This window comes from Elgaria multicarinata, chromosome 2, assembly GCF_023053635.1.
Source record: "Elgaria multicarinata webbii isolate HBS135686 ecotype San Diego chromosome 2, rElgMul1.1.pri, whole genome shotgun sequence".
Classification (NCBI taxonomy): Eukaryota; Metazoa; Chordata; class Lepidosauria; order Squamata; family Anguidae; genus Elgaria; species Elgaria multicarinata.
The window spans coordinates 8,320,065-8,345,599 of record NC_086172.1 but is presented as its reverse complement, the minus strand read 5'-3'; the positions used below and the strand labels follow the sequence as shown (position 1 = coordinate 8,345,599).

The window sequence follows — 25,535 nt, the reverse complement described above, 5'->3', positions numbered from 1 at the left end:
TTCATGTTCTTTTCACAACTCTGGCATCATTTTTTAAAATCCAGAGATTACAGCTTTCGTTCCTTGACTCAGGCCCTTTTTGCATCTCCTACCATTAGAGCTCATTACAGCCATCTGTCTTCCTTCACTGCTTGGTTTGTTTTTTGTTTTTTTGGGCCATTTTTACATTGCCATTTAACTGATCTCCCACTCCTGTCTTTACCCATCACTCCCCTTCTCTAGCATCTCACATTGGTTTGGATTGGAAAGTGTCTAGTGGGAACAGAAAGGTAATTGTGGGACGGACGCAAGAAATAAGAGACGACACAAGTGCTGGAGTTAAACTGGGCCACATTTATTCAAGATCTGCAAAGGGTTCCAACCGGGCATCCAGCCAGGCCTGCATCAGGCCTTACTAAGCGACAGGGCGAGCTTTCCATGGCCAGCGGGTGGCGCTCAGTATCGCCGCCCGGCTGTCCATCCCCTGCGTGGGGTGGGAGACCTTCCCTTGTCACCCCCAACCCATGCCCCCATCGGGCTCAAGGTGGGTGAGAGAGGTCGGCCTCAAAGGTGATCCTTATCCCCCAGCCTGGCCACAAGGCTCAACACTGAGAGCCCTCGGGAGTCACCTATCACTGTAACAGTGCCTTGGAAGCTCGCCATTATATTCCCTCTGGATGCCCTTCCCTACCTGCCAAAAGTTACGTGACCAAATTAAAGCGCAGCCAAATTGACCTAGTTATACTCCCCTGATGTCTTACAGTATGGAGTAGGCGAAACAACTCACGCCCAAATCAGAGCATGAGCAAAAAATTCCTACTCGGCCCCCTAATGGCGACCAATATATCACACTGTCTACAGGGAGGGAGGGAGGGAGCAGCGAAAGCAAGAGGGCTTGGGAGGGTGAGCCACGACCTTTTACCTGGTCAAACCCCTCCCAGCCTTAATGACGCAAAATCCTGCATCAGCAGGATGGCCCCGTCTCTCTCTTACCCCGCCCACAAATCCCTCCCCATGCCCAGGCTTTGCCGGGCATGGCAGAATGGGCCTTGTGGGACGGACGCAAGAAATAAGAGACGACACAAGTGCTGGAGTTAAACTGGGCCACATTTATTCAAGATCTGCAAAGGGTTCCAACCGGGCATCCAGCCAGGCCTGCATCAGGCCTTACTAAGCGATAGGGCGAGCTTTCCATGGCCAGCGGGTGGCGCTCAGTATCGCCGCCCGGCTGTCCATCCCCTGCGTGGGGTGGGAGACCTTCCCTTGTCACCCCCAACCCATGCCCCCATCGGGCTCAAGGTGGGTGAGAGAGGTCGGCCTCAAAGGTGATCCTTATCCCCCAGCCTGGCCACAAGGCTCAACACTGAGAGCCCTCGGGAGTCACCTATCACTGTAACAGTGCCTTGGAAGCTCGCCATTATATTCCCTCTGGATGCCCTTCCCTACCTGCCACAGGGGGCGGCAAGCCACTTGCTTAGTCGCTCACCCCCCAACTACCTAAAACAACACCTAGGGCCCTTTGCAGATCGTACAAAAATAAATCGTTACCAATGTCCGACAGGTGTACGCCATCCTGTCGATAAAGCTCCCTCCGTGTCAGTGTAATGGTGGGATGTGTGATGCTGAGATCCCCATGTCTGCTTAGTTCGCGGAATATTTCGCTATTGACCCGCCGCCGGGCCCTCTCCATAGGCTTAATGTCGCCGGATCGCCATATAAATCTGGGTAGTATGCAGGACCACACAATGCGCACTCTGGGCCACCGCTGCCGAATGATCTTGAAATCGGCAATAGCCTGCAAAATTAATGCCTTGCCCTTGAGGAGCCCCAGGTCATTTCCTCCAAGGTGGATGATGAGAACCTGGGGTGGCGCCGCTGCAGGTGTGTCCTGAAATAAAGTGGGGAGCAATCGTTCCCAACGCATTCCGCGTCTACCCAACCACTGAATGTTGGCGCGTTGGCTGAAGCCCAGCTGGGATCCAAATGAAGAGGTAGCTGCTCTTCTGCCGGCCCAGAAGACCATGCTGTGGCCGCATATGACAACGCGAACAGGCGACCGTCGTGCCTCGCAATCTAAAATAGACATGACCATTAGGCACAAGAAATATAGCTATGTGATTGGCATTTTCCGGACGTATGACCTGAACACTACTGATTTCCACCGCCTTATGTCTTGAATCGTTTGCGGAGGAAGCTGTAGACTAGCAGCCGTAGATGCCGCACCGATTCGGAATGAGTGAGTGCCATAAGATGCCCCTTTCAGGCCTAAAGCCTGCAATGCCCTCTTAGTGACGGTCCAAAATTGATATTTTGTTAATGGTAATAAGTCGCCGTGGCGGAAGAGGTAACCCTCACCGCTGCCCCTTAAATTCATGTAGGTTTGCAAAGCAGTGACCGGACAGATGTCCTGAACTGGGGCATGGCGCAAGACAATGTTAACACCTTTACCTTCTTGGTCAGTCTTAGATCACTGTATTGCAACGCATCGTAAGAGAGGTCTGTTTTTTGAGCGCGCTAGTAGGCAGCCTCACAGGGTGAGTGGCACCAGCTGGCCCAATTTAATTTCAGCTTGGCTAGCACATCTGGTGTGATTGGAAGTCGGTGGTCTTGTGGCCGAGGCCCAGCCTTCGCCCAGCCTTTTAAGGCTTGTCTAATCCTAAAGTCAGTTGTATTGTCAGGCACGTCCCGCAACTTCGCTAAGAATGCTACGGCGGCCAACTTACCGGATATAGTTCGTGGCGAAAGGCCATTCTTGTGAGCTAATACACAGAACTCCAGGATGTGTTCCACGGGAATGGGCCATGCTAGTGCGAGGTGCTTGGAAATTCTAAATGCATGAAATTCATTACCTGCGCGCTGGTAAGACGCCTTAGTACTCGGTGCTACTGATTGCCATACCGCGCGCTCAACTTCACGTTGCCAATGTCCCACAGGGCAGGAGGCATGGGCTCCGGCAGCTGGCGCGCCCATGGTGCCAGGTCTCTGAAGCGCAGCACCTGCTGACGCGATAAAGCGTCAGCTATGGAGTTATCCAGCCCGGGTATATGCCGAGCGCGGAATAGGATATTATGACGCAGGCAATGTAAGGTGAATGCACGGAGAAGGTTCATGACCCGAGGGTTGCGAGATGTTAATGTGTTAAGAACATGCACTGTTGCCTGATTGTCACACCAGAAATAGACAACGGAGTTCGATAGTTCATTGTGCCAAATGTGTGCGGCTACGTAAATCGGGAAAAATTCCAAGAACGTTAAATCCGCTGAAATGTTTGACTGTTGCCATTCTGTTGGCCATTTCTCGGCACACCATTTATCACCCCAAATTACGCCGAAGCCGAGAGCGCCAGATGCGTCCGAATGGATCTGCATCTTGGCCTCGAGCAGCAGATCCTGCCTCCAAAATGAGACTCCGTTGAATTCGGATAGGAATGTTTGCCACATGTGCAAATCAGCACGCATCGCCTCTGTTACTCTGACTCTATGATAAGGGCGTTTAAGGCCCATCATGGCATCACATAATTGACGTGTGAATGCCCTGCCGGGGGCTATGACTCTACATGCGAAATTAAGATGGCCCACCACTTCTTGGAGTTGTCGTAAGGTATCCTTTTTAGCCTCTGTCATTTGATTTAAACGTTGACAGAGGTTGTGCAATTTGTCTGCGGGTAATCTGCAACATTGCTCTCTGGAATCTAATTCAATTCCAAGGAATGTTATAATTGTAGTGGGGCCTTCCGTCTTCTCATGCGCTAAGGGAATGCCTAGGTGTGTTGTAAGGATGCCAAACTCCTTCATAGTGTGAGAGCAAAGGTTTGTGTCAGAGGGGCCGAGGAACAACAACAACAACAAAAAAAATCAACTAGATAATGAATGGAGTTTGCACAGCCCGTTCTGGTGTGCAGCGCCCACTCGAGAAAAGAACTGAATTTCTCGAACCGTGCGACCAGCTGCTAATTCCTTGTCTATCTTTTCTTTTACAAGGGCTTCCATGCTATTCACTGAGTTGTGGTTGTTGGCGACTGAAGGGGTCCGGATACCAAGAGAGGGAATGCGGAAACCATAGGTGAAACCGGAAAGTAGCAAGATAGCATCCTGTCTACTGGGGTAGTTAGCGAGCCAGGATGCGAGGGGGCCTAATTTAACTGGGCTGGGGCCCTTTAGAAGGAGGCTGTTGATTATGTCCTCCTTGTCGCTTTCCCCCGGGGCCGTCCTTAAAAGCGTTCCTGTGCGATCGCGTTTTTTGGCAATTGGATGAGGGGTGTGATCCGCCACATGCCAAGCAGTCATGTCTATACTTACACGGTGAGCGTAAGCACATTCCTTTGGAATTGTACTCCCAGCAAGGCGGGCGTGATTGAACCTCCCGCCCCGCGCTCCCTTTAGAGGAGGCGGGTTGACTCTTGGCAAGAACGTGGCCACTATCAGCCCTATCGCCTGACACTGGTCTGGCAGGGGTCATGAACTGCAACCATAAATCATGATCCCTTATATCCCAGTGTACTGAATGATCGAAGGCCGCCTTTTTACGGAAGGCCTCATCATAGGCAAGCCAAGCCCCGCCCTCATACTCCATGTATGCCCGGTATATCATGTCAAGATACTTAGTTAACACAAAAGCCTTTGTGGGAAAACGCTGCTGCAATACAGCCATGTATATTAAGAAGCCTGGTAGCCAATTAGCCCAAGTTCGGGCTGCTTTGCGTCTCCTAATCTGCTCCAGCTCTTTCTCAGATAATTTCTCAATCTCACTGGTTTCTAGCTCCCTGAAGAGCAAGGAGAAGATGTCTACATATTCACCTCTCACTATTTTTTCCTTAGTGGAAGGGAGTAAGTGGTAACCTAACGGTGTAGATGCGCAACCCTTAGGTAATACATTTCGCTCTGCCCCGGAAAATGGATCGGGGTTAGCGGAGGTGTCGCACTCGATTACGAGTCCGCCGCCCTGTGGTCCTTGCCATACCGAAGCGCAAGCGGTGGTAACTGTGGAAGGTGTGGCGTTAGGTATGTCAGTTTGGGAGTGTTGTGTGCTGCTCTCGCCTGCGATGGGGGGAGCGATATGTCTGGCGTTAAACGCTGCACCCCCTGTGGTGGCCACAGCAATGTTGGTGGGCAGGATAGCTGGTGCAATGGCACGCCCCGTGTCACTGGGTGGGGTGGGCATGTGCATTTGAGACCAGGGCATGTTGGGTAACCAGGGGAACCAACCCCATGGGTTCATAGGCTGTGGCGTATGCATAGCAGGAGGCATACCTGAGTTTTGCAGGGCAGGGACGATGGTTGTATGCTGCGTCCCCTCTGGCGGAGCTTGTGTCTGCTGCCGAGAAAAGCTGGGCTCCGCGCTGCACATGATGGTATCTCGCGCAGAGGTATCGAGCTGTTCCTCCGTCCGGGCAGGCTGAGGCTCGATGGCTTCAATTCTAGCTGCTAGAGATTGAATTAGATTAGCCTGGGTTTGGTTGCGTGTTTCTCGGGGCCTCGCGCTCCGTGGCTGAGGGTGCGCTATTGGTGTAGGATCTATCCCCCTACTCCTTTCTAGAGCCTGCACCTTCGCTAGTAAGGCGGCCACCTGAGGATCTAACTCTTCTTCTGAGGAATCATCCCGGTGCCTAACTCTTTTAGGCTGGGAACGGGGGGCTTTTCCTTTCCCCTTGGTGCCGCCTAATCCTTTTTTGGGGGGCATCGTGCTTATTCTGAAGGTTGTATCTGGGAATAAGCCTCAGCTGTGTAAGCTGCCGCGTGGTTCTATACTGCTAAATAGCAGGAGCTCAACGCAAGGCAAAGGCAACTGCTGGAGCGTGGGGCGGACTGAAACGCACACGCACACGCACACCACAGCCAGGAACGAACTTGTGGTACTGGCCAGGAGAGCACGCGGCCTGCAGGAGCAGACGAGCTCTTCTACTGGTGCAGCACTCACCACTCCTTGCGACCAAGTGAGAGCAGGCCTCGTCTACTGCGAGAAAACCAAATTGGTGATCCCAGCAGCACACCAGGCCACGCCGAGGAAGCAGCAGGCCTCCGCGGCCCGGGTGGCTAACGCAGCCGCCTCCCAGAGCACGCGGCTCCCACAACCCCACACACGTTGCTGCAACACTTGCCCGCGGGAGGGTCCACTCCAAGGCGCAGGCGCGGTACGCTGCCAATCGAGTCCACCCCCGGCAACAAGGCTCCTAATGCCTATGAATTAAGCTGGCCCTGCTCTAAACAAGAAGGGAGGGAACTATGTACAATAAGTTGGTGCCAAGCCAAGCCTCAAGCAAATGAGAAGGAGCCGGCGAGAGCCGCGCTTGCGTGTGCGCAGGCTGGCGAGCAGTCGGGCCGAAAGCCCACCCACGTGGCCAGAAGCGTGTCCCTGGGGAAGTGGAAGCCGCAGCTTGGTCAGCGGGGGCTGCCTTTCCAGGCCGCAGCTAACGGCGCAGCCAGGCGAGGAGCGACCGTAGGCGGGAGGCCCCAAAGCGTTTCGAGGTGGCGCCGCCGCCGTGCGGCCAGGTGAGGAAGGGAAGCGGCGGATTGGGCCGACCACGTGGCCGCAACTGGGCCGGGGCACCGGGTCCGCGGCTGGGTCCGCGGCGGCGACTTCCGGGGTTGATGGGCACGAAGGGCACGAACACGTGGTTTAACTAGAAACCGAAAGTGGAAGCGCGCGAAAGCTAGCCGGGAGTGGCTGCGAAGACGGAGGAAGGAGCCGAGGACGGAGGGACGTGGCAAGGGCCGCGGCTGGGCCCGGGCGCGCCTCTGCGGCAGCGCGAGGAAGAGGGGGAACGAGCAGGAAGGAGCCAAAGACGGAGGGACGAGGCGAGGGCCGCGGCTAGGCCCGGGCGCGCCTCTGTGGCAGCGCGAGGAAGAGGGGGAACGACCAGGCCGTGAAGGCGCAGCGAGGAAGAGGAGGCTAGGGCCGCGGTTAGGCCCGGGCGCGCCTCCGCGGTTCGAGGCGGCTGCCCAGGGAGCCGGCAAGGATAGGTGGAGATACGAGGGCCTCCGCGGCAGCGAGGTCGGGGAGCGGCTAGGAAGACAGAGAAGGCGCAGCTCGAGGAGGGAGGTGAGAGGCACGCGGCGAAACCAAAAGTGAAAGTAACCCGGCGCTGGTGGCCGTTGATGCTGGGCTTTCCCTCCCCCCTTCTCCAAACCTGAGGGCTGAATGCCCTAAAAAGGACTGTGTTGCCGTAGCGCGGGGCTCCTAGCAGGAAGAGGAGAAGCTTCTCTTCCGTGGGCAGCTTGTCCTCCGTGCAGCAGCGAAAGCAAGAGGGCTTGGGAGGGTGAGCCACGACCTTTTACCTGGTCAAACCCCTCCCAGCCTTAATGACGCAAAATCCTGCATCAGCAGGATGGCCCCGTCTCTCTCTTACCCCGCCCACAAATCCCTCCCCATGCCCAGGCTTTGCCGGGCATGGCAGAATGGGCCTTCCAGTCAGGCAAAAGAGGTCTGCTATTGTCACTAACTCCTTCGCCTTCACACATCATGCCTCACACCACTCCCAAAGGTTCCTAGCCTCAGGATTAGATTTTCAGAGGTGTACTGGGAAGATGTAAAAGTTCTATTCCGCAAGAAGTCTTCTCACAGTTCTTTGGCTTCATGTCTAAGGTTGTAAGTCTGGGGGAGGGACCTGCATTTTATGTGAACGGTTTAGAAAAACTAGCAGAGGAGGAGCTGCCACGAACCAGTGCTCAACAGGTGGCACATCTTTGTAACCAGCATAAAACCGACTAAGTGCAACTTGCAAGGGATTTGGTCAGCAAGGGATTTGTGAATGAGCAAGAACATACTGTAGAAGAAGGGCCAGTGAGCATCTACTGGCTATCTGGTCAACTTGGACCATTGCTAACAACATCTGTGCATTGGGAAGTCAGTGTGCGAAGCCATGGCAGCCTCAAACCTTATATTTGATTAGGCAATGTGGGAGTGAATGGAAACCATTGACTGGCAGATGGATGTGCTTCGAAGCTTGGCAACAGCCTTGAAAACAGCAGTGTAAGACCACCGAGGGCAAACTCTGTACAATAGGGCTGTGCAGTGTCCCGGGCCAATCCCAGGATCTGAGGCAAGGCAGGCGATTGGCCCGAATCCAGAGCAGTACAGGATCTGCCTGAAGTGCCCCGAGGCTGAGGCAAACCAGCACTGAAGGCTCGGGGGTGCCTCAGGCCGATTCAGGGCAGTGCTGGGCCCTTCCCCCCACCTGGGAAAGCCAGCACAAGGCTGGCCATGAGTCCAGGTGAGTCCATTGGACTCACCAGACTCACTTCCCACCCATCCCCACTCCTGCCCGGCCTCCCGCCACTGCTGCTGCTGAGACCTACCTGAAATGTCCTGCTGCTGAGACCTGCTATTTAATGTTATTGCGGGGGCTTTCTGTTTTTAGGATATCTATGGCTGAAAACTATGGTGACCATAAAGGGGAAATGGCTCTTTATGGCTGCTGTAGTTTGTGGTCGTAGATGTACTAAAAATACAGAGCCCCTGTGATAACTGTACATCGTGACCTGGCTCTGAGGAGGAGGACACATTTCCAGGTAAGTCCCAACGGCAGTGGCTCTGGGTTTGGGGTGGGTGGGTAAGATCACCTTTTTCCCTTTTTCCTACCTTCATCCCACACGAAATTCTTTTTATATTATTTAGGTAGATTTGTAACCCACTTTTCAACAAATGTTCTCAAAACAGATTACAAAGAAAGAAAACAACGTACTAATAAAATTACATCAATAACTATAGTAGAGGAGGTGGCATTGAAACAACAACTTAGTTGTAACAGGTTTTCCAAAAGAGAGAGGTAACTTCATTCCTTAGTTTGGGGGGCACTGAAAAAGATGGCTGTGGCTTCAAGCCTGAATAATGCCTAGCCATGGTATTTGCTATTTTCACAGATGCTGCACAGTGAGCTGGTTTTATTGACCTATCTACCACAACCTCAAGATCTCCATCCTAGTTAGTCATCCTAGTTAGTTCAAACCATATCAGTGCATATGTGAAGATAGGGATTTTGGGCCAAGATTGAATCACATTTGCCATTTTGTTACCAATTCACGCAGTTTGGAGAAATTCTTTTGGAACTCTTTGCAGGCCATTCTTTCCATCCACAAACATGGCCACCTCATTGCTCACCCCTAGCGCTAGATCATTTATAGTATGAACAAATTAAAACACACTGTTCCAAATACAGAACTTTAGAGAATCCCAATTCTTACTTTCCTCTTCAGTGTAAGAACTATCCGTTAATTCCTACTCTTTGCTTATTCTTTAATCAGTTACCAATCCATGAGAACATTTCTCCTCTTATCGTGCTGGAGTGTGTGGTGGCTTCTCAGCTCCAGGGATTACTGGATGAGATAAATTATCTAGATCCATTTCAGTCTGGCTTCAGGCCTAGTTATGGGACCAGAAACTGCTTTGGTTGACGTAGTAAATGGTCTACACCAGGAACTGGACAGGTGGAGTGTGACCCTGTTAGTTCTGCTGGATCTTTCAGCATCTTTTGATACTATTGACTATGGCATCCTTCTGGGGCGTCTGTCCGAGACGCAATTGGGAGGCACTGTTATACAATGGCTCTGGTCCTCCTTGGAGGGATGATCTCAGAAGATGTTATTCTGGTTCTATATCAGTACCTGATGTTTGAAATGGACTGAATAAGGGCAAACAAATTGAAGTTTAATCCAGAAGAGAAAAAAGTGCTCCTTGTTGAAAGGCCGAACAAGGAACAGGGATTCAGTCTTTGCTGGTTGGGATTACATTTCCCCTGAAGATTCAGGCTTGCAGTTTGGCTGTATTCTTAGACTTGGCCCTCAACTTGGATCCCCTTGTCTCAGCAGTGGTCAGGAGGGCCTTTGCAGAGCTGAACCTAGTGCACCAGTTGTGCACATTCCTAAAGATATCTGTTCTGGTCACAGTCACATATGCCTTAGTTACACCCCGTTTCTACTATTGTAATATGGATCTACCTTTGAAAACTGTTCAGAGAATTCAGCTGGTCCAGAAAGCTGTGGCCAGACTGTTAAGTGGAGCTGGTTATAGGGAGAACACGACTCCCTTATTACAGCAGCTTCTTTGGTTACCAGTCTGTTTCCAGGTAGAATTTAAAGTGCTTGTTATGATCTATAAAGCCCTATATGGTTTGGGTCCAGGCTACCTGAAATACCTCATTTTCCCATACAAGCCTGCCCAGCGCTTAGATCCTGAGGAGATTTATTTATTTATTACATTTTTATACCGCCCAATAGCCGAAGCTCTCTGGGCGGTTCACAAAAATTAAAATCATCATAAAACAACCAACAAGTTAAAAATACAAATACAAAATACAATATAAAAAGCACAACCAGGATAAAACCACGCAGCAAAATTGATATAAGGTTAAAATACAGAGTTAAAACAGTATAATTTAAATTTAAGTTAAAATTAAGTGTTAAAATACTGAGTGAATAAAAAGGTCTTCAGCTGGCGACGAAAGGAGTACAGTGTAGGCGCCAGGCGGACCTCTCTGGGGAGCTCATTCCACAACCGGGGTGCCACAGCGGAGAAAGCCCTCCTCCTAGTAGCCACCTGCCTCACTTCCTTTGGCAGGGGCTCACGGAGAAGGGCCCCTGTAGATGATCTTAAGGTCCGGGTAGGTACATATGGGAGGAGGCGTTCCTTCAGATAACCTGGCCCCAAACCGTTTAGGGCTTTAAATGTCAATACCAGCACTTTGAATCGGGCCCGGACCTGGACTGGCAGCCAACGAAGTTGTAAAAGGACTGGTGTAATGTGATCTCGCCAGCCAGTCCCTGTTAGTAAACGGGCTGCCCTGTTTTGTACCAGCTGAAGCTTCCGGACCGTTTTCAAAGGCAGCCCCACGTATAACGCATTGCAGTAATCCAAACGAGAGGTTATCAGAGCATGGATAACTGTAGCTAGGCTACAGAAAGAAGATGACCTTCTTTCAAGTTCACCACCATCAGAAGCACGTTTAGTGGTAACGCGAAAGCGGGCCTTATCAGTGGCCACTTCCAGGCTGTGGAACTCCCTGTTAAGGGAGGCCAGGTTCACTCCCTCTCTGCTATCCTTCCAATAACAGGCAAAGACTGCTTTATTCCAGAATGCCTTTTAAAATGTTTTTGTAATCCACCTTGAGTGCCATTTTTTGGTAGGAAGGTGTGGTATAAATTTTTAAATCCTGTAATTGCTAGGTTTGCTTATGAGTCCTTGGTGATGAACTTTGTCAAAAGCTTTATGAAAATCCAAGTATACATTGTAACTTCAGGATTTTTTTAAAAAAAAAATTACCTAGAAAAGAAGCCTATTTGATGAAATATTTTAACAAATTATCGTTTTGGTTTATAAAAGTTAATCATGCAAATCTTTTCAGAGAAGAGATGTTATCACCAACACTATATTGGAAAGCAACTGCTGGGCCTTCATGCAAATGAATCCTATGCCGCTCTTCTGGTGTTCCTGCCAGAATATGGTAGAGTGCTCATATCGCATGCAAGTAGTCACTGCCAGCAAAGCCTGATGTCAGAGGACTAAACTAGAAATTGGAAAAGTGGGCATAAATATAATTCTCTACTGGTTGCATTTTGCTTATGAAATCATAAAAAAATGGGACACTCCTGCTGTTAGATTTTTTTTATCAACACTTCATAAGAAACTTAAGAACATTTTCTTCTTCTTAACAATAAGTTTTCTTTGTCATCTTCACTCTAGAATCAGCTGTAGACTGCATCAGATGACTGTCTTTCTCTCTGAAATGCACCTTTGGTCTTTGAAGAGCACATTATGTGTAGAAGGTAAAACAAATGCTACCAATTTTCTGGCTTTTAAATCACAGAAACTTACAAAGTCATGTCAATATTCAGTTTAAGCTAACTTGTGGTGTATTCTACTTCCTTTTCAGTAACGTACATTCTATAAAAGCCTGCTCTTTTCACTGCACCTACCCAGTGACACTGCTTCTCTCCTGATCATCCACCATTTCTAAATAAACAAACAAAAATGCTAACATCTAACCTGCGCTGATTTTGTAGCAGCTTAGCTTGCAGGGCGGGGAGGGGGGAATCTTTTCCAAAGAGCAATGCTAGGTCTCTGCAAGTCCCAAGGCTGTAAAATGAAATCACTGGCCTTTTGCACTGTTCATTCAACAAAGAGTACATTTTGAAAAGGACGATGTCTATACTGTATAACAACAAGCAAACCTGTATCACATTGCTTGACCTTAATTTAATGCCCTGGGTACCCTTAGCCGCACACTGCTTGCCTTACTGTTTTACAGTAGAGACCTGTTCTACATGTCCTGGTATTTAACTTATTATTATTATTATTATTATTATTATTTATTTATATAGCACCATCGATGTACATGGTGCTGTACAGATAACACAGTAAATAGCAAGACCCTGCCGCATAGGCTTACAATCTAATAAAGTTGTAGTAAACAATAAGGAGGGAAAGAGAATGCAAACAGGCACAGGGAAGTGTAAACAGGCACCGGGAAGGGTGAAGCTAACAGTATAGAGTCAGAACAAACTCAAAGTTTAAAAGCTATAGGGAAAAGAAAAGTTTTTAGCTGTGTTTTAAAAGCTGTGATTGAGTTGGTAGTTCTCAGGTGTTCTGGAAGAGCATTCCAGGCATGAGGGGCAGCAGAGGAAAATGGGCGAAGCCGAGCAAGGGAAGTAGAGACCCTTGGGCAGGCAAGAAGCATGGCATCAGAGGAGCGAAGAGCACGAGCGGGGCAATAGTGTGAGATGAGAGAGGAGAGCATGTGAAACTGCCATCCAGGTATTTCTGTCCAGTTACTAGGGAAGTCCTGTGCATACATGCTAAATGATGAGTTCTTAGCTTTGTATCATATGTAGAGAGAGCCCCAACCTCCCGCATATATAGAGAACCTCCAATATTTGTACCACCGCATAGATTGATTCTCAGTTCTGCCCATGCAGTGTTTTCCAGCTCCTCCCCCACTAAAAAAATGTTTCAAGTACTTGAATAATTCAACGTTATGTTTCCTTACTTATGTAGACAAAGACATTGGGATCTATCATTATTATGACAAGAAGGAACCAGGTAAGATGTAAATGTTTTATAATGATAAACATTAGATTGTGTTTTTTTCTCATTGAGCAACATGGCTTACTGTATTGCATGACCTAAATTTCTCTGCAGTAATTATAGCTAAACCATTGCTTTAAATTATTTTTCAGCACTGGATCAACAAAGACAATGTAGACTTCAACGGTTTTAACCTTCTGTAAAACTATAGGTTTTCAATATAGTGTGATATTTTAGATTGATACTGGATATTCTGGTTATCTTATTTGTTGGAGTTCCAGCAGAGGGCATTATAAATTCACAGGACTGCAGTGTTGTTGGCTTCCTGGAACTTCCTTACCTGGTATTTGAAATAGGCATTTCAGAGTGAATGATCAATTTTCTTTATCTGATTAATCCTTTTAATCCTAGAAGATTTATGATAGACCAAAAGGCCTTTTCAGCTGGAATCACTTCCTGTTTTAGTCCAGGTTAACGTGGTGGTTTGTGTGAGCCATCCTACACTACATCCACAAGTTTAATGACAGACTGACCCAGCTTCTGGTTTGGATTCTGTTGCGATTCACTATCTGATTAGACTCAGACTTTGATATTATTGGCACACCTACTGGGATTGTTTAAACCTTTATTTCATTACAAATAGAATCTGTCCAGGATAGGAAGATGTTTGAACTTTTTTCCCCTATCAAATATTTTTCAAAAATATATAATTATTACTCAAGATTGTTCAACTTTCTTTCTTCTTCTTCTTTTAGAGTCACAAATGAACTTTGGTTACTTATATGAGAAGCAACAGCTAGCAGAATGTAAGAGCTATTTTCAGTTTCATTATTATTTTTTTATTATTGATAAATTAACTTTAGTCTTTATCCACTTGTTCATAAATGATCTGGAGTTAGGAGTGAGCAGTAAGGTGGCCAAATTTGCTGATGACACCAAAATATGATAGTTAAAACAAAAACAGATTGTGAAGAGCTCCTAAAGGATCTCTCCAAACTGGGGAATGTGCATTAAAATGGCAAATGTGGTGGAGAATAGGTATGTGTAAAATGATGCACTTTGTGGCAAAGAATCCCCGTTCACATATACGCTGATTGGGTCTGAGCAGTGATTAACCAGGAAAGAAGGAAGGGAGCCATATGGACCTTCCCAAGAACTGGTATATAACAGTTGCTATCTGTACATCTGGAAGCAAAGTCAGGTCCAGTACAAATGCAAACTTGGGTTTTCAAATGGAGTGCTGCCCCTTCCAAAACAGGCAGAATCCCCTGTTCCCGGCCTGTCCCTTTTGTGACCAGGAGCACCTGATTCTTTTTTGGATTAAGCTTTAGTATATTAGACCTCACCCTGACCATGACTGTCTCCATGTACTGAGTCAGAAGAGCTTAAAGTTTAAAATAATAGCTTAAAATAAAAGATAAATGGTACAAAAGGAAAAGTGATCAGGAAATGAAGAGGGGGAAAAGTAAATGTAGGTACCAACTAATTTATATGGTTACATAATCAAGTTGTGTAATGAACATGTGGAATGAGTGATTATGGAGAACAGCTGGGAGGGAAGAAGATAAGTGGGAGTTGGTCTTGGTCAGAGGAGGTCTTGCTGTCTTATCACTCCCTCTGAAGCAGCCAGGTTTAACGGCCCTTGATAGAGACAGTTCTGAGGCAGGAGGAGCTAGGCCGATGGAGGGAGCCTTTACTAAGTGAGTGAGTGAGTCGGTTCAGACAACACGATAACTAATGGTGGTTTTAATAGTTGGTGGTTGGTTATTTCACCCACCTTGGGTTATTGTATTGTGTGGAGAGAGTTTTTTAACCAATGGTTGGTTATTTGGCTGAAATAACCAATGCTGTGCAGAGTTGGCTATTTGAATCACCACACATTGTGTTGTGTGGAGAGCACCACTGGCCACTGTTGGTTATTTCATCAGCCACAGAGTCGCAAGGTAAGAGCAGTCAAAGCGGTGGCTACTACTCTAGTCCAGCTGGCTGGATAGATTTTCGGCAGCAATGGCTGATGGGATGCTACTGGGAATACTGAGGGGGAGAGAGGGCAGGAGATGAGTGAGTCAACTCAGCGTGGTCAACTCAATTCTGATCCTAATCCACATCACAATTGATTATTATCATGTTGTGTTGGGAGTATCCCCTAGATAAACAACTGTTGGGTTGATTATTACCCCACCGTTGACTATTGTGTTGTCTGAACGCAGCCATTGAGTGAGTAGTGATTTGATTTTTACCCCACCTTTGTACCAGGAAATGGCACTAAAGGCAGCTTACAAACACAATTAAAATTGAATAAAACAACACAACATGGCAGAATAAAAATAGCACCCAATCCAACTTCAGGTGAAAAGCCTTCTTGAATAAAGTGATCTTTGCTTGCCAGCGGAAAGATACCACAGAGGGAGCAAACATAGCTTCCCTTAGGAAGGAGTTCCTACTCCTGGTAGCCACCACTGAAAGGGTCCTCTGTCAGGTTACCAGCAACCACACCACTGAAATCAGTGGTCTTGAAAGAAGTGTCAGAAGACCTTAACAACTGGGCAGTTTCGTATGGAGGAAGGTAGTCTTTCAGGTAGCGTGATCCCAAGCTTTATAGGTCATAATTAGTAGTTTGAATTCTGTCCAGAAACAGATCGGTAGCTGGTGAAGCTGATGTAACAAGGGAGTCACATGCTCCCTTTAACCGTTCCCAGTCAACAGTTTGGCCTCCGCATTCTGGGCCAAGTTTTTGAACAGTTGTTGAAGGCAGCCCCACTTAGAGATAGTCCAGATAGAAAGTCACTAAGGCATGCATAACCCTAGTCAGGTCAGACAACTCTAGGAACGGGAGCAGTTGGCTCACTAACCTCTGCTGTGCAAAAGCACTCCTGGCCACCGATGAGACCTGGGCATCCAGGTTCAGGGCCTTACTGTCTCACTTCTTCCAGTAATTATACTTGGAAATTCATATAGAATTAGATGTGCTCCATAGATTACCACATTGCAATTTTCATTGCAGGTTTTGGTGGTGAGATTTTAATATGCTTTTATTTCCTCGTAAAAACGAATAGGAAATCAATTATCTCTAAGTAAATACACTGGGTGAAGTGCTTAGTGCTCTTTCAAGCAAGTGATAGTAGTGGGGGGGGGGGGAAACAGTTACAGTTGTGTTTTACTCCATACAGATTAAGGTGCGTTTATAATTTATCAAAAGATAGTTGTCAGAGGTGTTAAACTGGGCATGCTGATCTAATCTATGGGTTCCATCCCATTTCAGACGAACAGAGCTCCACTCACACAACGGGCCTTCCCCACGCTCTCCTCCTCCATGCAGCCTCTCCCTGCACATCCTCCAGATTTTCTCTGATGGGTTTGTCTACCCTTGAGAGCTGATTTGGTGGGTGTGCAGGGGGCTGCAGGTGGAAAGGAGAATTCATTTTGCCAGTGGTTTCTGTTTTCACTGGCAATCTGACAGGATTGTATACAACCTATATAGCCTATATAGATTTTGGGGGGAAATATTTAGTTTGATCAATGATATAACAGGACACTCAATACCATATGATCCTAAACTAATTTTGTTGTGTTATTTGAAAGGAAGGGATTTTAAGATAATTTGGTGTATTGCACTTATATCAGAATTAAACAACTTTAAGCAGAGAAAGTCTGGATTATTATTGTGAGGGGGATAATATTTATAATGTATTGGAACAACACATTTCAGGATAATGTTCATCCTTATATGTTTCAGTGCTGTAAATCTCTATGTTTTGTATTTAAAATTACTAATAAAATTTGAAGTAAAATCCATTCTTACAACTATTTAGTATGTATATGCAATATCTTATGTTTTTCATTTGCTAGCTCGAGATTATCCTTGGGTACTTAAGAACAAACGTCCAGAAAAGCTGCGTGACACACTTAAGGAGCTAGAGGTATATTTCAGAAAGTTTCAAACATAGTAACAATTAATCCAGGTTTTCAAATCTCTTTCAACAGCTTTAATTTTCATAATAGATCATCCCTTCTGGTGATAAATATGCTTTTGTGTGCTGGGCTATCCAAAACAGTTGCATCTTTGTTTAGATTGTCAAACAATCTCTCCTACTTGAGAATCAGAAGCACTTTAACCACAAGTGAAATGTGTACACCTATTTATGCAGTGTCTGTTTTCTGTTTTCTTCTAGGAACTGATGCAAAACAGTCAGTGTGTGCTGAGCAAATGGAAGAACAAATATGTCTGTCAGGTAAATGTTTTGACATGCTCTTGCAATGTTCAATCATCACAGCTGAACAATTGTTAAGTGATTGATGTAGAGGGACAATGTTAACTGGTAGAGAAACATGCAGTTAGAGTGGTTCTGTAAGATAATTTTCTGAATGCTGTGTTTGTTTTAACAAGAAAAACAGTACAAGACCCTGCTAAAATTCTTCTTGGTGAAAACGGGTGTATTCAAATAGGGAGACAATCATGTAAAATGCGTTGCGTTTCTGTTTAAAATGTTCAGAAAGAATATTAGGGCTGCATTTCTATGCGCACTTATCTGAGAGTACGTTCAATTGAACTGAGTGGTGCTTACTGTTGAGTAAACAAGTATAGGGCTGCTTCTGAAAATGCTTGCTTAAAAATGTGCAGCATGGGGGTCAGGAATTGTAGAATAACCACCTAAGTTACATTAGATGTCAAATGAAGTAAACAGCTCAGAGGCCATTGTAGGCATGTGTCAGTATTCTGTATCTACATAAATATCCATGTAATGTATAAAGAAAACATCTGCTCACATCCTTGTTAGCAGCATGGAAAGTGGGAACAGGTTGGCATCTTAGAGTGTGTGATCCAGCATTCTAATCAACAGCTTTTTCTTGAAATATGTTTAATGTATTTAACTCATTAAAAGCTATTTCTAGCTTTTTATCCTTCATGTTTAACAGATTTCTTTGAGCTTACCAAGCTTAACAAAGATTCTGGAATTTGAAGAATATTGTTGATATTCAGCCTAACCTTCCACTAGCTGCATTGGTGCAAGCCCCATTATAAATGAATCATAGAATCATAGAATCGCAGAGTTGGAAGGGGCCTACAAGGCCATCGAGTCCAACCCCCTGATCAATGCAGGAATCCACCCTAAAGCATCCCCGACAGGTGGTTATCCAGCTGCCTCTTGAAGGCCTCTGGTAGTTGTAACTGTACTTTTAACTCAGGTTCCCTTGGCTGAGGGCGAAGAACAGAAAAGTGGACAACGTTTATGTATCTGGCCCACATTTCCTCAGTAAGGGTTTCCTCCCTCGCCCCTACCAAGATGATTTGGATCAATCCCCTCCACCCCAAGGATATTATAAGTGTACTAAATTAATAAACAGTTTCAGAATGGTGGAAACTCAGGAACAGCCGTGTAATAAAATGGGACAAAACTATTAGAGTACAATATGCATGTCTATTCAGATGTAAGTTGCATTGACTTCAAAGTAGCTTGCTCCAAGGTAGGATTGCAGCCTAAATGTGCCAAAATTGTATACAATTATGGATCCCAAGGTGATGCAATTATGAATCCCAAGGTGATGCATTCGTGAGGACTTGGGACAGAAATCTCATCTACATCTTTCCTCCTATACCATTACTCACCAAGGCGATAGTGAAAGTACACAACGACAGAGTGGACTGTATTCTCTTAGCCCCCTGGTGGCCACGACAGCTGTGGTTCGCCTCTCTTCTCCAGCTATCGAAAGGGAACTACGTTCGCCTCCCCTCGATACCGATGCTATTGACCAGAGAACAGGGCAGAGTGAGGCACCAGGACTTGGAAACTCTGAGCTTAACAGCAAGGAGGATACAGCTGTAACCATGCCCAATCAATCCCAACAGCCTCGATGTGAACAATTCTGGAACCTATCTCTGAGGCTTGTTCTGGATGCAGTTATGTGCAAACCAGATTAGTGTCTTTTTCCCTCCTTCACCAGTAGAAAAGTCCAGATTTTAACATTCCACCATTGAATTGACACAAAAACTCGATCTTGCCCACTTCAAGACCCCAAAGCAACACTCCGTTTATTGTGTTAACACAATCAGTATTTTCTTGGGTAATTTGACAGTGTTGTTGGCTTAATCTTGTCTGTACCTTTTGATTTCATCACAAAAAGCAGTACAGAACAAAACAAAATCTTATATTGGAGAAATTTGTCAGAGATTCAGATGACTTCAGATTCCTCTGAATCCAACTTGAGAATTCTGCAGCGGGCCAGTTTTTTTCATGTCACACGGATTCTGCAGACGTGTGGACCGGTTTCGGGTGGGGATTTGCACTAATTCACATGTATGCATTAGCGCTAATGTGCAGTTGCACAAATGTGTAAATACAGCTCATTTATTTATTTTATTTTATTTGAAACGTTTATATACCACTGAATATAATAGAATCTCTCAGCAGTTCACAACCTTAAGTAATATGGTCTTGTACAAGTGCACATTAGCACTAATACAAATTAGCGGTAGAACAAAATTTTGTTTTTTTAAAAAATCTGATTCCGTCAGTGAGTGGATGATGGAACAGAAGACACTCGAACAATCTGCAAAACGCAGATGGAACGGATTTATGCTCTACCCTACTAACAATACAATCTTGTTCATGTTTACTTAGAAGTAAGTTCCATTCTCCTCAATGAGACTTACTCCAAGGTAAGTGTGTACAGGATTGCTATGCGCATGCTGAAAATCGTGTTGATATTGACAAGTATGTAACCATAAAGAATTCAACACACGCTACTTATTTTACAAGTGCAAGTTAGCAGAACTACACATCTGTTTTCCAGGTGAACAGAATGTCATTATTTTTTACTTTGATATTTGTGTGTTCATTTGCCTATGCACGCATTTACTTGTGTTTGCATATCTAGAACTTGTTCATCAGGCAAGATGCACAACAGTATGTCTGATGTGGTTTACAAATTGAGCTGTAAGACAAGTATGAGCAAGTGATAATTTGGCTTTGTAATCTGTGTAGCAACAAATAGCATCAGTTATGAAATCAAGACAATTCTGCAGATTCAACATCTGAGAAGTGTGCATGGCTACGGAGTAATGCTAATTCTTCCCCTTTTAGCTTATAATCATAGCAGTTTGTAATACTATTCATCAAATCTTCCCCTAGACAATTTCTTTCATTTCATTTTCGTGAGGGATTGCTCAAAAAGCAGTACTTAGTGGATTGTATTTATAGGGTGTAAATACATCTGCAGCCATTATAATGAAATAATAGAAAATACCAAGTAATGAAAAAGTCTTAACAATTACAATAACTATAACGTGGGTTGAAGGAAATGAATAGAAGATTAAAGGGAATGTATTAAAAAAACCCTGTGAACTTTACAGTTGTTCTGTTCTTATTTGCCTTCGTTTTGTCTGTTTTAGATGGTATAAACAGAATAATTACTTTAAAATGTTCTAAGGTTATTTCCTTTGGTTTTGCTAATGTAAACACTACCTGTGCACAAACAGACAAGACCAACCACAAAATGGGAAATAATACGTTTTTCAACTCTAAATGAGTCACATGACATATTTGTTGCAGTTTTACCCATCGTTCATTTCTAGTCCATGGGTGTGTTCGGACGACACTTTAATCCATGGAGTATGAATAGTCCACTCCACTGATAACAATTCACATGCCTCACTTGGGAGACACGAAGTAGTGCTTTGTGGAGTAGAGTAGTCATGCTCTGTTGAGTAGTTGTCTCTCCCCCCCCACTGCCCTCCCCAATGAATGGCAGTGCTGGTTCCTGCTTACCTTGTCAGGGTGCTGCCATTCTGTGGGGAGGAGAGACGCAGTGAACAGAGCCGCACCATGGCTGTTGCCAGAGCAATGGTGGAGGTGGAGCATGGGTCGCTCCTCCTATCAGGAGGTGGGATTCTTCTGCCGCCACATCTTTCTCCGGCCATGGCACCCTGGCCGTTGTCAGAGAAAGGAGCGGTGGCAGAGGAATCCCTCCTCCTAACAGGAGGTGCAATCAGTGTACTCTTGTTCCGGTCTGTGCATCGCCTCCCCTCTTATTGGAGGCGATACATCCACCAGTTCTCGCAGCAGTCGCATAGGAACAAGTGACAAGAACGTTGCTCAGCGCTGATGTATCCTTCGTTGGCAGATCAATCTCATGCCCTGACACACGAGGAGACTGTTCCGCAGCCTCTTGTTTCTGCAGTGGTTGCGTGTGGAAAAACATGTGCTGCAGCCATCGCAGAAGCTGTGAAATGGTTTCCACGCGTCTTGGCACAAGATTGATCCGCTGGCAAAGGACACGTCAGCACCGAGCAACGTCATCCCTGTCAGGGAATCACATGACTCAGCGTTGATGCGTCCTTCCCCATTGGGGCCATTGCAACAGGGAAGTGGGCAGCTATAGCAATGCTGCCCTCTTCCCTGATGCCATGGCCCCGACAGGAAAGAAGGGGCACTGCACCAGCGCAAGGCTCTGTCCTGCAGCTGTCATGAGCAGGACAGTTCCTTGTGCGTCTCGTCCCCATTCACCAGACGAAAAGGGGAATCTGTCCTGTTCGTGACAGCTGCAGGACAGAGTCTTTGCCCCTCGTACCAATATCATGAACCTTTCTTCCGTGGCTGTGTGGTTAGCGTGCTACAACCTGGACTAGGTTGACTTAACATCTTCATGGAGGAGGAATCGCCTGGTTCCCATTGCATACATTGCTCTTTCCCATTGAGCACATTACCTGCTTTACAGATAAGAAAAGTAATGTATTGGCAATCAGCCATCATACACTAGCACAGTGGTTCCCAAACTTTTTCAGGTAACTGCCCCCTTGGTTCCACAAACTCATGCCCAGTGCCCCCTACCCTACACTATAAAAATCATTATTCAGAATAGCGGTTTTCAACAACCCACTAAGGAAGATAATAACAATAAAATTCAAAACAGTAACAAATTTATAATCAACAGGTTCCCTCCCCGATCTTGTGCATGCCTACTCAGAAGTAAGTCTCACGGAGTCCAATGGGGTCGGGGAGGGAGGGGTTAACAGCAACCACAAGCCCCACGCCAAGGAGCGCCCAGCAGGGCCAAAATGCTGCTGCAAGAGAATGCACGTGCTTAAAAAGCAGGTCAATCACAGCAGTATCCTAACTTAATTTTTTTTAAAAAAAATCTCCATTTTTTGCAAACCTCTGCTAGGAGGAGGCACTCTGAGGAGGGCCTTAGATGATAAGTGTAGTATATTTGGGTAGGGTCATGCCGGGAGAGGTGCTCCATCAGCCCGAATTGTCCGGAGCCATGCTGCCAACAAGACCCTCCTCAATCCACACATGTATTAATACCGCTTAAGAAGAGTCTTTTTAACGGTGAATTGAAATGTTTCAAAAGAACCAAAATGCTAATAAAGAGACATATCCTGCTTGGTGTGCCCCGCCATGCCAGCTGCAAACAGAGGCATTCGCTCTCTTTTCCCTCCCTCCCTCGGCAAGCCTGGGGTGGGTGCTTCCCATTTAAAGGGGCTGCGCTCCTCTGTATCCTGCTGGTCTGGAAGCCCAAGCTGAGCAGCGGTGGCGGCTGAGCGGAGGAGCTGAGAATGAAAAATGGGCTGTACTGCGCATGGCCCCTTTAAATGGGAAGCACCCGCTGCAGGCTTGCCGAGGGAGGGAGGTAAAAGAGAGCAAATGCTTCTGTTTGCAGCCGGCGTGACGGGGCACACCAAGCAGAGTATGTCTCTTCATTAGCGTTTTGGTGCTTTTGAAACATTTCAATTCACCGTTAAAAGTACTTTTCTTAAATGGTATTAATACATGTGTGGATTCTTTGCTTATATGTCTTGGGACCAAACTACCTTCTCCCATAAAAATGTCCCTGGGTTTTAAGACCTTCTGGAGAGGTGCTTCTTGGAAAAGACTACTTCGAGCATCCCTGCCTCTTAACGCCCCCCCCCCCCCTGTGCAATCCCACTGCCCCCAAGGGGGTGGTACCACCCACTTTGGGAACCACTGCACTAGCATATTATGATAGCAAGCTATTAGTAGGCGAATACTAGCTTTACAGTATCTCATGTTTCTACTAGTATGTTTTGCTTTCAATTTTGCTTCTGAGGATGCATAGTATTGCAACTACACTATGCAGACCTGGCCCTGTCATTGCTATGGTATAGTGTTACTGACCTTGGAGGACCAGAGGATCAGCCCTCGCAGTATTTAAAGTCACATTGGAAAAATATTCTATTGCTGAGTTCAAAATACTTGCTTTGGAACACTTCTAAAGTCTTGGGATGTTGTTGCTGATTTTTACAAATGCTTCTGTTTCTTTTCCTTTCCTTATTTCCTCAAGAAATTATAGATTTTATACATTCATCCCCCCAAAAGTTATTCTGCCTGGCAAAGTACCACATAGCGCCATCTAATAGAAGAATAACTAAATAATTTCCTTGCAACCACATCCAGTGCCTCAAGAAATTCTTGTGGTACCAGATGTGGTTGCAAGGAAATTATCTAGTTATTCTTCTATTAGAAAGTGCTGTGTGGTACTTTGACAAGGCAGAATCACTTGTTGGGGGATGAATGTATGATGCTTGGCTTTCTTGAGCAATTCACTAACTAGAATATTGAGGACAGTCATTTTTTAATGTATTTTATTTTTTCACATGTCCTGCAAACTAGCCTCTTCAACTTTTGTGATTCAAAAACTTTTTCATTTATATTTTTGGGACAATTATAAGCACTAGTCAAACATTGCTGAGCTATAAGATCACATTATCAACTTGGGAATAAATTGTGATTTTATCTAATCCAACTGCAACACAAGGATAAATTGAAGTTTTAAAAGGTTGCAAAAAAGCTGGAAGAGTGTGACTGTGTCTAATGTTTTTACTAGGACAAAACCTTAAAGGACATCTGCTATAACCGGTGGAGCTTTAGTAACCTTCCAGATGATTATCCAAAGATATATTTACTAGATTAACAAAAAAGGGAGTTGCTCTGATTTAGTTTAAGTTTTATAAATAATGCTTGATCTGCGTTTACAAAGATCTAAACAGCAGATTAGGTTTTATTTGAACTGATTAACCAGTTCAAAAGCAATCCTTTGTACTTTATAAAAACTTTTTATGCTTTTTAAAGTGCATCTACACTGATGGCACTAAATAAATCCCAGTAGTAGAAGTATATATTTGGTATGCTTAGTTATATAGCGGTAGCCTTATAATTCTTACCTTATTCGTGTGCATACTACTAGACGAGTGTTAGATTTACATATTGAAAACTTAGGATGAAAAGACTTTATGCGCACGGCTGAGAAGGCCTTTGCACTTTTCTCTCGAGTTCTAGTACTGGCTGTTGTTTTTCTGATACAGTTCATTCTGTTTTGTTTTTATTTGACTATCTAATATGGTTTACCCTGAACCAAAGAAGTGCATGGGAATCTTTAATTGTGCGCTGGGATCTTCCCCACTTTTTTTTAATTTTATTTTTTAAAAAACAGCTGTTGTGTTCCACAAGAAGCTTCTTATTAACCTGTCTTTCATTTGGTTAAGTGAGACCTTTGCTTCAACTTGTCTGAATGGCAATCTGTGGGGTTTTTTGTAAGTTTGTAATGTGATACCAGAATGAAATTTGGTACGCACATTCAGTCCCTGTGCTAAGTATGTAAATTCAAATCCTAGCTTGTCTTTCCACACCTATTTTCAACAAGACCGCGTAGATGTAAAACATACTACAACAAGGTATGTCCCTTGAAGATGGAGATCGGCATAAAAGCTGATGTGCATGTTTAGGTGCATATTTAGGTCTACGTTCTATGTTTGAAGTTTTGACACCCTTTTTCAAAGGGGAAAATGCAAGATATATTGTTTTATAATATATGTCTTGGCAATCAAGATAGTAGAATGAACATGGGTGTGTACATTATTATTTATCTGTACGCCACCCTGAGATCCTTGTGATATAGGGCAGGTTATAAATGTTTTAATAAATAAAAATAAAATAAATATTCTGTATTCAAATGTGAGCTTGGCCCAATTTCCATTTTCAGAAGGTAAGGAACAATGAAAATTATACTGTATTAAAAGATATCCCTTAAGCACAATCACAGTGAAACTTTGTATTCTCCTTCGTGGTCTCTGTGCATCACACATATGGGCTCTGCGCCTGCGCTGAGCTAACAATCGGAACTTCTAAAGCTGAGAACTTTTATTTGGGCAGGAACCCCTCCCCCACCGCCAAGTGCGCATGCACCGTGGTTCCCGCCCATCTCCTCAGTTTCTCTTCAACCGCCTTGCTGGTAACACGCTCGGGACTTCGCTCCAGTTTTTACTTACCAGTAATTGTTTGAGAATGTTCGTAGTTTATTCCTTGTAGTTCTTATAGTTCTTTCCATCTTTTTCTTCTTCTTTTTCTAAAAAATAAATAAAAAATTTGTTGTTAAAATCTCTCCCTTTCTTCCTATAATTACAACGCATGGCACTAAAAGCCCCATTCAGGAAGTGCGTGAAGTGCCGCAGCAAACTTCCCCCAGCAGACGGCCATTCTCTTTGCTTTTTATGCTTGGGCGAGTCTCACATAACCGAGTCTTGT

The 25,535-nt window shown here is 45.4% G+C and overlaps 2 protein-coding genes across 3 annotated transcripts in view; one reads left to right on the top strand and one right to left on the bottom strand.

Moving 5' to 3' along the window:
* Positions 1-313: 313 nt before the first annotated feature.
* Positions 314-6,064, bottom strand: LOC134392018 (uncharacterized). Of its 2 annotated transcripts, XM_063115967.1 has the most exons (3): positions 5,229-6,064; positions 2,829-2,975; positions 314-2,052 (listed from the first exon to the last, which is right to left on the bottom strand). In XM_063115967.1, the coding sequence occupies exons 1-3, from the start codon at positions 5,656-5,658 to the stop codon at positions 1,454-1,456; spliced, it is 1,176 nt and encodes a 391-aa protein (XP_062972037.1). In that variant the 5' UTR covers positions 5,659-6,064; the 3' UTR covers positions 314-1,453. The 2 variants fall into 2 exon arrangements, with proteins under 2 accessions (XP_062972037.1, XP_062972038.1); XM_063115968.1 differs by lacking the exon at positions 2,829-2,975 and having other exon boundaries at positions 5,229-6,063.
* A 6,906-nt stretch (positions 6,065-12,970) lies between these two features.
* The window catches only part of WDPCP (WD repeat containing planar cell polarity effector), a 134,894-nt gene continuing 122,329 nt past the window's right edge, over positions 12,971-25,535 (top strand). The window contains exons 1-4 of the mRNA XM_063115973.1: positions 12,971-13,008; positions 13,749-13,799; positions 16,843-16,913; positions 17,166-17,225. Coding sequence (XP_062972043.1) covers positions 13,757-13,799; positions 16,843-16,913; positions 17,166-17,225 — 174 coding nt within the window. The 5' untranslated portion in view covers positions 12,971-13,008; positions 13,749-13,756. The remainder of the gene's footprint in view (positions 13,009-13,748; positions 13,800-16,842; positions 16,914-17,165; positions 17,226-25,535) is intronic.

Coding starts and splice junctions, on each gene's coding strand:
- LOC134392018 (XM_063115967.1), bottom strand. CDS start 5,658: ATGCCCCCCAAAAAAGGATTAGGCGGCACCAAGGGGAAAGGAAAAGCC. Junction 2,976..5,228: donor CCCTGCCCTGCAAAACTCAG/GTATGCCTCCTG, acceptor TCGCGTCAGCAG/GTGCTGCGCTTCAGAGACCT. Junction 2,053..2,828: donor GGCGTCTTACCAGCGCGCAG/GTAATGAATTTC, acceptor TGTCTATTTTAG/ATTGCGAGGCACGACGGTCG.